At 43.4% G+C, this 13,130-nt stretch overlaps 1 protein-coding gene across 7 annotated transcripts in view; it reads right to left on the bottom strand.

Moving 5' to 3' along the window:
* Nucleotides 1-260: 260 nt before the first annotated feature.
* MORN4 (MORN repeat containing 4) overlaps nucleotides 261-13,130 on the bottom strand; it is a 24,908-nt gene continuing 12,038 nt past the window's right edge. For 4 of the 7 annotated variants that reach the window (XM_081549952.1, XM_081549907.1, XM_081549905.1 and 1 more), the window contains exons 2-5: nucleotides 5,360-5,452; nucleotides 2,336-2,450; nucleotides 1,805-1,914; nucleotides 261-1,576 (exon numbers count right to left, since the gene is read on the bottom strand). In XM_081549952.1, coding sequence (XP_081406078.1) covers nucleotides 1,428-1,576; nucleotides 1,805-1,914; nucleotides 2,336-2,450; nucleotides 5,360-5,426 — 441 coding nt within the window. In that variant the 5' untranslated portion in view covers nucleotides 5,427-5,452 and the 3' untranslated portion in view covers nucleotides 261-1,427. Of the gene's footprint in view, nucleotides 1,577-1,804; nucleotides 1,915-2,335; nucleotides 2,451-5,359; nucleotides 5,453-11,457; nucleotides 11,590-13,130 lie in introns of all 7 variants that reach the window. The other 3 variants (XM_081549926.1, XM_081549918.1, XM_081549934.1) reach the window with 1 other exon arrangement.

The raw sequence follows: 13,130 nt of genomic DNA, 5'->3' as shown, positions 1-13,130 counted from the left end.
GAAACAGCTTTGGAGCCAAAAAGTCCCAGATACAAATCCTACCCAGCTCTGCCACTCACTAGTTAGGGCAACCTCAGCCTGTTTGCTGTTGTTGTTTATGTTTTTTTTTAATGTTCCTACCTTGCAGAATTAGATGATATTTCATAGTAAAGTGTGCAACCCTCAGTTTCCAAGCCTCATCTGTGACTAACTTTTAGAAACAGCAAATGGATCAATATCCATACAGATGTAGAGCAAGAGAGTCAGGAAAACCAAGTATAGGCAGTTCTGGTGATTGATTTATTCCTCATAAGCACTTGTTTCCACAGTATAATGCAGAGAATAAATAGAGGCACACGACTATCACTTCCACCACAATCTGCTGCTGAGGAGACATTCAGTGTGAGGATGAGGGGCTGGGGGTGGGGCAGGGCATTTTGGGGTCCCAGGGTAACTGGAGGCCTCTGTGATGAACTGTCCAGGAGTTCAATCGAACCAGATCTGATCCCTAGGCATGATGGCCAAGGCTCATGGTGGAAGAGTTACAGTGAACCAAATGCTCTTTTGAGTTCATTGCCTTCCCCAGATGGGTCAAATTCTACCTGAACCCCAAGGGGTTGAGGTGGGTCTGACCTGCTGGTCCACTGGGAAGGAGCTGTGTCAGCCCAAGCCATCCTTGAGGATTCAGTTCACTCCATAACAAGGCCTGATGCGACCCAGAGGTGTCTGCCCTTGGGCTAGAGTAAGTAATAATTACAAGCTATAAGATGACTGTTTACATTGGTTTCTTTCTGACTAAAGGGATCCTTTCCCATGTCTAAGGAAGGAGAGAGGGGCACAGGTTACCTGATGGAACTCAGGGGAGGAAGACAGCTTATAAGGTCAAGGGAGAGGAAAACAGCACTTCACTGAACCCTTCACAGGGGCAACAAGCAGACACAGGACCAGGCTGGTCAGACAAAGTGGAAGGCCTGGGGCCATGATGCCAACCAGGAATGCGGGACAACATACAGAAAAGCTCTGGTCTTGACTTTCATGGGACCGCTGTACTGTCGAGGCCACCCCTATTTTCCTCATTTCTCACAGAGCACTGAGCACTTGGCCCACATCTGGGGCTGGGATCACCTGCACCAAATAGAGGCAGAAGGAAGAGATTCTGCATCACTTGGCAGAAAATGAAGTAGAAAGGCAGCAGCCGGTCTGCACCAGGTGATCTACGGTGTTAGGGACAGAAGTACCAATGAGTAAGAGAAGGGAAGGACATGCTGGGTGACCACTGCTGCAGTGGCCCAAGCCTCAGACCTTCTGTGACCAAAGCCCTGCCTTGCAGGTGACAGGCCCCTCCCAGGGCTTCTGCTCCATGGTCATTTTCGTCTCCTCTCACGTTGGGTTCATTTGTCCACCCTGAGCGGGTGGCAGACGTTGCTGTCAGCTGGGCACAGCCCCCGTCAGGCAGTGAGGCTCCGAGCTGACTTGGAGGCGCTCTGGGCTCGCTGGACCACCGCCGAGCACTTCTCACGCCGCAAAAGCTTGTTGTTCTCGAACAGACCTTCATTTCGGGGTATTCCATGAGAACCATCAGGGAAAGTCAGCAGGCCTTTAAGGGGGACAGAGAAAATAAGGGTGTGATGGTGGCATTTGTGGCTCGGAGGCCAGCTTGCTACGTTGAAGCCGAGGGAGAGAAAAGTTGCAGCTCTTGGGTGCTGAGTCCAGGGACCCAGCACTCTGTATTGCTGGGTGTCCACAGAAGGATTAAAGCTGCAAAGGTGTCCTGCCACCCATTTATACTTGCCTTAGTCACCTGTTCTGCTGGTTGGCAACTTACCCAAACCATCCACTCTGCCGTTTTTAAATTCTCCCTCAAAGGTCATGTTGTCATGTCGAATGAAGACTCCGACGCCATTAAACTTGCCCTGGGCAAACTCCCCCTCATACCTGGGGAAACGCGAGATGTCAGCCTTCAGGATAACTGAGTCAGGCAGCTACCAACGCCAAACATGAGGTTTATTAACGCTAAGGAGCAAAGCTGATTCCACTCTTCTAGAGCTCCCCCCACCCCACTCACCCCACCTCACCCAGCAGAGAGGAGTCAGAGAGCCCAGATGATATGAGGCGCTAATCTCAAGGAAACAACCAAAGAGCAAAGTGGTGGGCTGAGAGGTCACTAACCTCCTTGCCATCTCAAATTTTAGATGTGTTTATAAAGTAACCAATAAAAGAATGAATGCTACTCCTTGCTTGTTTTCAGAGAGTCAGAGACAAGCTCAGATTTGACCAGGTGTTTCTTGCTATCATTTTTAGATCAGAGCTTCCCTTCCCTTGTCTAAGGTTGGGAAAAGAATGACCGGGTACCCACCTTGAGCCATCTGAGAAGGTCAGTACCCCGAAGCCATTAAAGAGCCCATTCTCAAAATGGCCCAGGTAGGTGCCACCATCTGCAAACATCAGTTGACCAAAACCATGTCTGCGGCCTGAGCAAAGAGAAGACGGGTGTCAGGTTGGGATGGGGCAGCTTTAGGGTCCTCTGTCACTGTCTAACATCCTTTGCCTTGCATCACCCCATCCACAAAGGAAAGAAGAGAAACAGTGACATTAGCAAGGCAGAGAACCGTTGCCCAGAGTAATAACTTGGCTCCAAGGATTGTTGCAGTGAAAAGGAAAAAAGAACAGTGAGTTTTTCTTTCCTTTTCCTGAGATCAAAGAAGATAAAGAGAACAGTGAACAGGCCTGACCATTCCCAGTTTTTACTTTAACTTTTCCTAATCTGTAATCTGTAACTGAAATTGCTTGTCTGCCCCCTAACTCTGCATGAGCTACATTTTGCACCTATTATCCTTTGCATGCATGTGGGCTAAGTCACCTCAGTCGTGTCCGACTCTTTGTGACCCTATGGACCATAGCCCGCCAGGCTCCTCTGTCCATGGGAGTTTCCAGGCAAGAATACTCGAGTGGGTTGCCATGCCCTCCTCCAGGGGATTGAACCCACATCTCTCATGTCTCCTGCATTGGCAGGCAGGTTCTTTATCACTAGCACCACCTGGGAAGCCCTTGACTCTGTGCTACTTACATCCTGTATCTGGTGCTTACCTTTATAGCACTCTCTGCAAACCACCTCTTGTAGTTTTTCTCTTTTTACATATCACAAAGAAGGGGCAGGGCCATAGGACTGCCAGACTCAGTTACTGGGATACTGATGCCAGCCTATGACTGTTTTTGAAACAATGCAAGAGGAAGAAGAATACAAGATTCTTACACCTTTGCTCCTCATCACAGACCCCTGACTGCAAGCCCTCATCTTATAGAAGCCCATAGACTCCTCATGAAGGAGAGGGGGCGCAGTTCTTGAGGCATGAGCCTACTGTGTTTCCCTCTCTGCTTGCTGAAAATTAAAGCCACCTTTCTATTTCCTCTAAACTCTGTCTCCACATTTTTTTATTTGGATTTGGTAGGCAGAGAAAGCCAAGATTTTGGCCAGCAACAGCCATCAGATTTGGAGCAGATCTAAGTATGAAGGTAAGTGAAAGTGAAGTCACTCAGTCGTGTCTGACTCTTTGCGACCCCATGGACTGTATGTAAGGTACCACGCTCCTCCGTCCATGGGATTTTCCAAGCAAGAGTACTGGAGTGGGTTGCCATTTCCTTCTCCAGAGGATCTTCCCAACCCAGGGATCGAACCCAGGTCTCCCGCATTGTAGGCAGATGCTTTACCATCTGAGCTACCAGGGAAGTTATATGAAGGTAAGAGAGCACTTAAAAATCACAACAGCTAAAAAAAAAAATTTTTTTTTTAAATAAAAATCACAATAGCTAATGTTTACAGGGCCTTCATTATGTGCCAGGGACTCTTTCAAACACTTTGTATTTATCATCTAATTTGATCCTCACAACAACCTCAGAAGGTAGGCACAATACTATTATTATTTTTTTTTGCCACAACATGCGGCATATGGGATCTTAGCTCCCTGACCAGGGATCAAACCCACGCCCCCTGCAATGGAAGTGCAGAGTCTCTACTACTGGACTGCCAGGGAAAACCCCTATTGTTCCCATTAACAGGTGCAGAAACCAAGGCAAGGAGAAGCTAAAAAAAAAAAAAAGGTACTCAAGATCACGGAGCAGCTAAGAGGCAGAGCTAGACAGCAAATGCAGTCAGTACCTTGACTCGGGAGCCCTCAACACTTGACTACTTTGCCAGTCTAAGAAAAAATTAAAGTACTCTCTGAGACTATGAAGCTGCGGGGCAGACCTAACAGCCTGACTGGCAAGACTGGTTTGAGTTTTGCTCCATCAACAGGGCTGTGCTTACCCACTGGACTGACCAGAGAACAGAGTAAGATACTGGAGAATCAGCAACGCCTTTCAGGGTACCAGGGGGTTCTTTTGGTGGATAAAGACTGCCCAGCAGAGCCTCAAGAAGACTCTCCTCGAAAAGGTCACGTTGAAGAGGAGAGCAGTTTGGGAGGCAGGAGAAAAGGCTGGGATGTACGGAGGTAAGGTCACATCCCACATGCACAATTTCTCCTCTCAAATCTCAAGAATTCATCAGCTACAGGGATCTACCATGAAAAAAATGAGGCGTCTGGAAACGGTGTGAACTGCTCTTCGTTGGCACAGCTATAAAGAGTCTAGTCTCCTCAGGGCAGTTCCTGGCTTGCCAGGATTGGACCCATGAGACTTTTAAGTGGCCAGACTGTTTCCAAGCTGAACATCATTAACCTGCTTCCTGTATAGTCTCAGGCTCTGAGGAATTCTGCCATGTCTATGAATAGATACTTCCAAGTGTAATAAGCTATCACAGGAAACTCAAGGCTACGGATGTCATCTTCTCTTGAGTGTCTGCCCTAATTTCCTCCTTAAGATTCCTAGAATCAAGTCATTGCAATGAATTTATACTTTCTAATTTATAGGCACTAAAAATCATTCATTTCGCTCTGCTGAGTACATTAGTGTTTATAAAAACAATTCCCAAATAATACCATGAAAGGAGAAAAAGAGTGCTGGGTGGGGGGGGCAGTTCCCTGGTGGTCCAGTGCTTAGGATCCAGCACTTTCACTGCTGAGGGCCCAGGTTCCACCTCTGGTCAGGGAATTAAGATTCCACAATCCATGAGGCATAGCAAAAAATAAAAAATAAACGAGTGCTAAAACACTTTAAATTTAGAAGTGGGAACATTTAACTTATTTTTGTAGGTTGGCATAATAGTAGCATTTTCCAATTCCTTTATTTATAATCCTAAAATTGAATAAAGGAAAGGTACTATTTGGATTAAATTGTGGATATAGAAATTAAGTCTCATAAAGCTTGCTTGTATGTCCTGATGTATTTCTCCTTCAGCCCAATGAAGGGTTCATCACTGGATGTCCCCCACGGGTCCTCTCACCCTCCTTCCACTCGCCACGATACTCCTCTCCACTGGAGTAAGTGAAGGAACCTTTTGTCAGGGTCATGGTGACAGCTCACAGGAGGATGAAATCTGCAAGAAACAATAGAGGAGAACCAGTGTCATAGAATAGCTGGAGGAAAGGCCTGGAGAGCAATTTTATAGATACCTTCTAAAGGCCTACCAGCCTGGTAAGCATGAACTACCTTGAGTACATTTAACAAAAATCCCCACTCCCAACCACCACCAACACCACCATCATCACCACCTCTGGCCAAAGTCTTATCCTCTTACTTGTCTCAAAAGTTTCAGCCAATTCTAATTTTCTAAGACCTGTGATGGAAATTTAGGATTAATTTTTAAGCATTTGCTTGATACCTACTATATGCTTAGTCAATGCATAAAATATAGTCTTGTCCCTTGATGAGTTTGTAGTCTAGTTGATAAAAGGAACAACTGAAACACTGAATAATATGAGAGATAATATAATTAAATGTCAAACTGGATGGCAGAGATTACAAAGAGAAAGGATGGGCAGAATTTAAAACAAGCGGTGAAGAAGGCAAAAGGCAATTCCAGATTGAAAAAACACGGGGGATGAAAGCACCAACATAAACATGACACGTGCGGTGGGAAAGAAGAAGCCGGGTCTTGAAGGTTTATTTACAGAGTAATGGGAAGTAAATTCATTTATGTACACCCAGCCTAAATCTTAAATCTGAAAAGAATCCAAATCCCCTCATTTTGGAGGGAGAACTATTTGGAGAAAACAGAAGCCCAAAGAGGTTAAGCACTAGTTTAGTGAGCAATGACGATGATGGTGCCCATGCCGCCCTGACTGCCACTAGTTCTTTTCCCCTGTACCATGTTCTCTGCTTTTAGGGTCAAGCTAGCTTAAGGAGATCTTTGGAAGCTAGGCAGAAGGATTGATGGCTGATAAGGTGGGGGAAAAGAAGAAACCTCTGGGGGTTACAACACAAACTATGAAAGCAGAGTCTAAGGAAAATGAATGTGGCAGAAGGAAGCAGGATGGGTTGGAAAAGCAAAAGCCTACAGCCAGGAAAGCTACAAGAGATGTGATGTTTAGTCAACTGTAAAAATGTGCATGACATATTCTCACTCCATCTATGCCTTTGCAACATGCCATGGCAGATCCTCCACTAAGAGGCAGGTTATATATTTCTCTGCTCATTGGATCTGGATGGGTTATCTGACTTGCAGACTGCAGATGCCTGGGTGAGCTCAGGCAGGACTGGAAGAGCTGCCCTCCTGAGCTCAGCCCCGAATTACTCACCCACAGAACCACAGACTAAAGAAATGGTTGTTGTTTTAGCCACTATAATTTGGGGATGGTGTGTAATAACACACCTAGCCAAAGCTAACTGATATGCCCAGGTTTGAGCTCCTAAGGCCTGAACTAGGGAGATAATAGGGTAAAGTGAGAGTGAAAGTTGCTCAGTCGTGTCTGACTCTTTGCGACGCTATAGACTATACAGTCCATGGAATTCTCCAGGCCAGAATACTGGAGTGGGTAGCCGTTCCCTTCTTCAGGGGTTCTTTCCAACCTAGGTATCAAACCCAGGTCTCCTGCATTGCAGGCGGATTCTTTGCCAGCTGAGCCACAAGGGAAGCCACAAGCGTAATGGGAGCAGGAATGATTATTAGATATGTCACAGGATAAATGAAAACAACCAATAACATTTGGAGACTGGCTAGGTATAGCTTCATATGAGTGGTAAAAGAATGTTTATTTTCAAGGATATTCTATAAGAAGGGGTTAAGATACTCCTATTTCTCTTTCTTTCTCTTTCTCTTCTTCTTATGCCCTCTCCTTTGGCAACTATCTGTTTGTTCTCTGTAACTGTTTCTGTTTTGTTATGTTCATTCATCTATTTTTGTTTCATAAATTCCATGTATAAATGAAATCATATGGCATTTGTCTAAGGTGAAGGAGGAGAGTGAAAAAGTTGGCTTAAAGCTCAACGTTCAGAAAACTAAGATTATGGCATCTGGTCCCATCACTCCATGGGAAATAGATGGGGAAACAGTGGAAACAGTGCCAGACTTTACTTTTTTGGGCTCCAGAATCACTGCTGATGGTGACTTCAGCCATGAAATTAAAAGACACTTACTCCTTGGAAGGAAGGTTATGGCCAACCTAGATAGCATGTTTAAAAGCAGAGACATTACTTTGCCAACAAAAGTCCGTCTAGTCAAGGCTATGGTTTTTCCAGTGGTCATGTATGGATGTGAGAGTTGGACGGTGAAGAAAGCTGAGCGCCGAAGAATTGATGCTTTTGAACTGTGGTGTTGGAGAAGACTCTTGAGAGTCCCTTGGACTGCAAGGAGATCCAATCAATCCATCCTAAAAGAGATCAATCCTGGGTGTTCATTGGAAGGTCTGATGTTGAAGCTGAAGCTCCAATACTTTGGCCACCTCATGCGAAGGGCTGACTCATTGGAAAAGACCCTAATGCTGGGTAGGATTGGGGGCGGGAGGAGAAGGGGACGACAGAGGATGAGATGGTTGGATGGCATCACCAACTCGATGAACATGGGTTTGGGTAGACTCCGGGAGTTGGTGATGGACAGAGAGGCCTGGCGTGCTGCAATTCATGGGGTCGCAGAGAGTCGGACACGACTGAGCGACTGAACTGAACTGAACTGACTTATTTCATTTTAGCATAATACCCTCTAGGTGCATCCATATTGTTACAAATGGCAAGATTTCATTCTTTATTATGGCTGAGTAGTATTCTACCATATATATACATATACATTCATATATACCACATCTTCTTTACCCATTTATCTATTGATGGGCACTTAGATTGCGTCCATATTTTGGCTATTGTAAACAATGCTGCAATGAACATAGGGGTGCATATCTTCTCTAATTAATGTTTTCGTTTTCTTCAGATAAATATCCAGGAGTGGTAGTACTGGATCATATGGTAGCTCTGTTTTTAATTTTTTGAGGAATTACCATACTGTTTTCCATAGTGGCTGTACCAATTTACACTCCCATCAATAGTACACAAGGTTTCCCTTTTCTCACATCCTTGCCAACACCTATAATTTGTTGTCTTTTTGATAACAGTCATTCTAACAGGTGTGAAGTAATAGCTCACTGTGGGTTTTTAAAAATATTTAAAAAATTTTTATTTATTTATTGATGGCAGTGCTGGGTCTTAACTGCTGCGCACAGGCTTTCTCTGGTTGCAGCTAGCTGGGGCTATCCCCTGGTTGCAGTGCACAGACTTCTCACTGCAGTGGCTTCTCTTGTTGCAGAGCACAGGCTCTAGAGTGTGTGGGCTTCAGCAGTTGTGGCCCATGGGCTTAGATGCCCCTCAACATGTGGAATCTTCCTGGACCAGGGATCAAACCCATGTCCTCTGCACTGGCAGGCAGATTCTTAACCACTGGACCACCAGGCAACTCTTCTCATTGTGGTTTTGATTTGCATTTCCCTGATGGTTAGCAAGGAGATCCAATCAATCCATCCTAAAAGAGATCAATCCTGGGTGTTCATTGCAAGGTCTGATGTTGAAGTTGAAACTCCAATACTTTGGCCACCTCATGCGAAGGGTTGACTCATTGGAAAAGACCCTAATGCTGGGTAGGATTGGGGGCGGGAGGAGAAGGAGACGACAGAGGATGAGATGGTTGGATGGCATCACCGACTTGATGGACATGGGTTTGGGTAGACTCTGGGAGTTGGTGATGGACAGAGAGGCCTGGCGTGCTGCAATTCATGGGGTCACAAAGAGTCGGACATGACTGAGCAACTGAACTGAACTGAACTGATGGTTAGTGATGTTGGCCATCCGTACATCTTCTTTGGAAAAATATCTATTCAGGTTCTCTGCTCATTTTTTTAATCAGGTTGTCTGCTTTTTTGATATTGAGTTTTATGAGTTCTTTGTATATTTTGGATATTAACCCCTTATCAAATACATTGTTTGCAAATATCTTCTCCTATTTAGTAGGTGGCCTTTTCATTTTGTTGATAGGTTCCTTCACTGTGCGAAAGCTTTTTAGTTTAAGTCCCATTTGTTAATTTTTGCTTTTGTTTCTCTTGCCTGAGGAAACATATCCAAAAAATATTGCTAAGACTGATGTCAAAGAGCATGCTGCCTATCTTTTCTTCTAGTTTTGTGGTGTCATAACTTACATTTAAGTCTTTACTTCATTTTGAGGGTTTGTTCATTTGTACACGGTGTGACAGAGTAGTCCAGTTTGATTCCTTTGCATGTAGCTGCTCAGTATTCCCAATACAATTTACTGAAGGGATGATCTTTTCTCCATTGTATACTCTTGCCTATTTTGTGGTAGACTAGTTGCCCATATAAGTGTGGGTTCATTTCTCTGCTCTCTATTCTATATCTGTGTGCCTGTTTTTGTGTCCCTACATACTATTTTGATCACTCTAGCTTTGTAGTATAGTTTGAAATCAGGAAGCATGATACTTTCAGCTTTGTTGTCTTTCTTAAGATTACTTTCGCTATTCAGGATCTTTTGTGTTTCCTTACAAATTCAAATGACATTTTGGAAAAAAAATCAACAATTTTGACTAATTAGGTAAGTACTAAGTAGAGGAAAAGTAAATTACAGCCACTCATCTGTTCTTTATCAGTGCCTTATGGGATATTCTAATTTTGGCTTATGTCATAACAATTTTGATACAGATGTTAAAAGCTCATAAGTGATCTGATGTGAACACAGCCTGGTCTGAACAGAGCAGAAGCCCTGTGCTCTCACCCAAATACACAGGGATATTAATTTCTACCTCTATAATGAAGGCCAACTTTGTGGAAGTTCTTTAGGTGATGTTTAGAGGCTTCCCGGGTGGCTCAGACCATAAAGAATCTGCCTGCGTGCAGGAGACCCAGGTTCGATCCCTGGGTTGGGAAGATCCCCTGGAGGAGGGCATGGCAACCCACTCCAGTATTCTTGCCTGGAGAATCCCATGGACAGAGGAGCCTGGTGGGCCACAGTCCATGGGGTAGCAAAGAGCTGGACATGACTGAGTGACTTTCACTTCACTGCAGAGTCGTTCCCATAGGTCCACCAGGGATTTTTCTCAATTTTCCAGTTACTCAGGAGCTCCATATCCAAGGTCCCTTAAATAGAAGATATCCCAAGACAAGGATCATTTTCTTGTCTTAATGCCCCTCAACACCTCTAGGGGGCTATTTCTCAGTGAGGTGATGCTGGCATCTGGTATGCCATCTCTGTCACATCAACGTTCCACAAGGTCAGCACCTAATTTCAGGCTCACAAGCTTCTTATAATCAACCCAGCACCAGAGTATGCCTGGGATAGAGGTCAACATGACTCCATGGCAAATACAACATTAATGAGAGGAAGAGCAGTTTGCCATCAAAACTAAAGAGGAAAACTCATTCCAGTCCAGACAGACATGTTGACAGCTAGAGGCTACCATTAGCTCTTCCCAGAAATAATTACATCCGAGAACTAAAAGTGTCAGCTATGGTATAAATGGTATGGTACTATTTCATTCCTTCAAAACAAATTAGAATATGAATGCCTGCATCTTCTACTAAATATTGAAACTAAACAACTGTTCTGATACATAAACACAAAATCATTATTTCCCCAGGAAGATAATGTTAAGGACATTCCCTTTAAATGTTCAGAAGCAGCTAATTTGTCTTCGAAGTTTTGGAAGGAGTTACTGCAGTGCATGTTGAAGAATCAGACTGACGACACAGGGGCTCAGTCTCTTGTATGTTTACTTTTTCTTGCATGAAATTTCTAAACAGTGGCATCCCACCAGTAGAAGGAACCTGAAAGGGAATAATGCTTCTCTAAAATTTGAGGATTATCTAGGGACCAAGTACTAGCCAGCCCCTCCAATTGTAAACCTAGCCACTCTTTTGGTACGCTGTTAGCTTTTGGGCAATATATCCTAAACATTTCAAAGAAGCCAAAGAAATGAAAGATTAGCTTCTCATTACCAAATAGAGTGGACTGTATTTTCCGAAGATATTTGTGACCATATTTCCTGTCTTACACGTTCTTCTACAATTTGACCTTGCCACTGTCCCATCAAAAACTTGTGTCTAACACCTCACCTATGAATCTGGCCAGGCTTGTGATTGCTTCAACCAATAGAAGGTGACGGAAGTGATGGTGTGTTCTGAGGTTAGATCATAAAAGGTGATGCAGTTTCCATCTTGCTCACTGGTAAACTTGAGCTTGGAGACCTGAGACACCACATAAGTAGTTTGATTATCCTAAGGCTACTATGCTCAGAGGCTGGGCCACGTATAAAGTCTCATGCGTTGGTGCTTTCAGTTAGCAGTTCTCATCTCTGAACCACCCTAGCCTAGGCACCAGGAGTGAGTAAAGGAGCTTTCAGAATTATTCCAGCTCCCAGCCATTGAACCTGCATCTCAACTGAAGTATCATGGAAGAGTGAGGTCATTGCCGTGATGCCCTCTCCGAATTCCTGACTCACAGGATCTGTGAGCATCATATGGCAAGTTTTAAGCAGCTAATTTTGGGGTAACTGGTTATACAGCAACTGTAACTGAAACATCATCTCTCAACCTAACCCTGCCACTGTCCTTTTCCATTTGTTTTCAATGTAGTATGTTTGCAGGTACTACAAATTCCCATTCCTTTTTGTTCTAGGGAGATAGAGCAAACTTCAATAGTTGTCAAAATGATGTCAGTTCCCAAGAACACAATCAGAAGTGCTAATTAAAGGAATCAGATGTATACTCCATTCCTCTCAGGCCATGGTTGAACACACTCGAATAGAAACTTCTACATGTGTTCAAATAATTGATATTGTCACTGCCTGAGACAGTGTCAGGGTTTTCATTTATGACTTCTGTAATTAGCCATGCTAATTAATAGCTGTATAGCCACTGACCCAAAAAGGAACTTTATCAGTAATCATAGTTATTGAGACAAATCTAGTTTAATGAAGTATAGCCAGTGCTTATATAGACTGAAAACCCCCCCAATACTTTAATAAAGGATGCAAATCAGTATTTGTATCAGCTATTCAAAAAATCTTTTTAAAGAGAATAGATGGCTTAGGAGTTTAGGCTTCAGATACCTATGCGGAATCTAGCTAGAAAGTCAAGATGAGTCATCCTTCTTAACAGATGCCCACCCTTTCTCTCTTGATAGATAGGTTGCAAAGGATCAAACCAAACATTTATCTAAAAGAAAATGACTATTTTGTCCCCATAAGACAACAACTGTTAGTCTACACAATACACTATATCCTCACTATCTTTATTTTCTCCTGCCCCAGACATTTCCAAATAGAACTAGAAGACAGGGATGAAAACTTTTGTTTCCATTTCATTTGTCTTTTTATAAAATTTCAGAAATCAAACTGATCAAAAATATTTATGCATCCACAGTAATTTAACATATATCCAAATCCAGAGGATTAAAAAAAAAAACTAAAAGAAAGTAGATTTTCAGTTTAAGAATATTTTTTGAAGGCATCCACTTTAACTATCTACATATATTAATAAGCATCACATGGCTCCCCTAAAGCCACCCTCCCCAGGGTATGAAAGTCTTGTCAAAGTTCTTTGAGCTATAAAGAAAGCAGTTCTTAGGCTTTTAGAATTCCAAAAGAGAAGAAAATGAAGGCTTTGATGAACAAAGATCAGGCTTGTAAGGGACCTAGAACAAAAAGTCAAATATTCTTTTTAAAGTATTTTAAGTGAGCTTAAAATAATTGTCTCTTTTAAGTCTCTAAGTCTCTTTCACTATAACA

Source organism: Giraffa tippelskirchi, chromosome 2, assembly GCF_054371585.1.
Source record: "Giraffa tippelskirchi isolate mGirTip1 chromosome 2, T2T-mGirTip1v1.2.pri, whole genome shotgun sequence".
Taxonomy (NCBI): Eukaryota; Metazoa; Chordata; class Mammalia; order Artiodactyla; family Giraffidae; genus Giraffa; species Giraffa tippelskirchi.
Note: the sequence above shows the minus strand (reverse complement) of the source record. Positions and strands in the feature narration are given on the sequence as shown.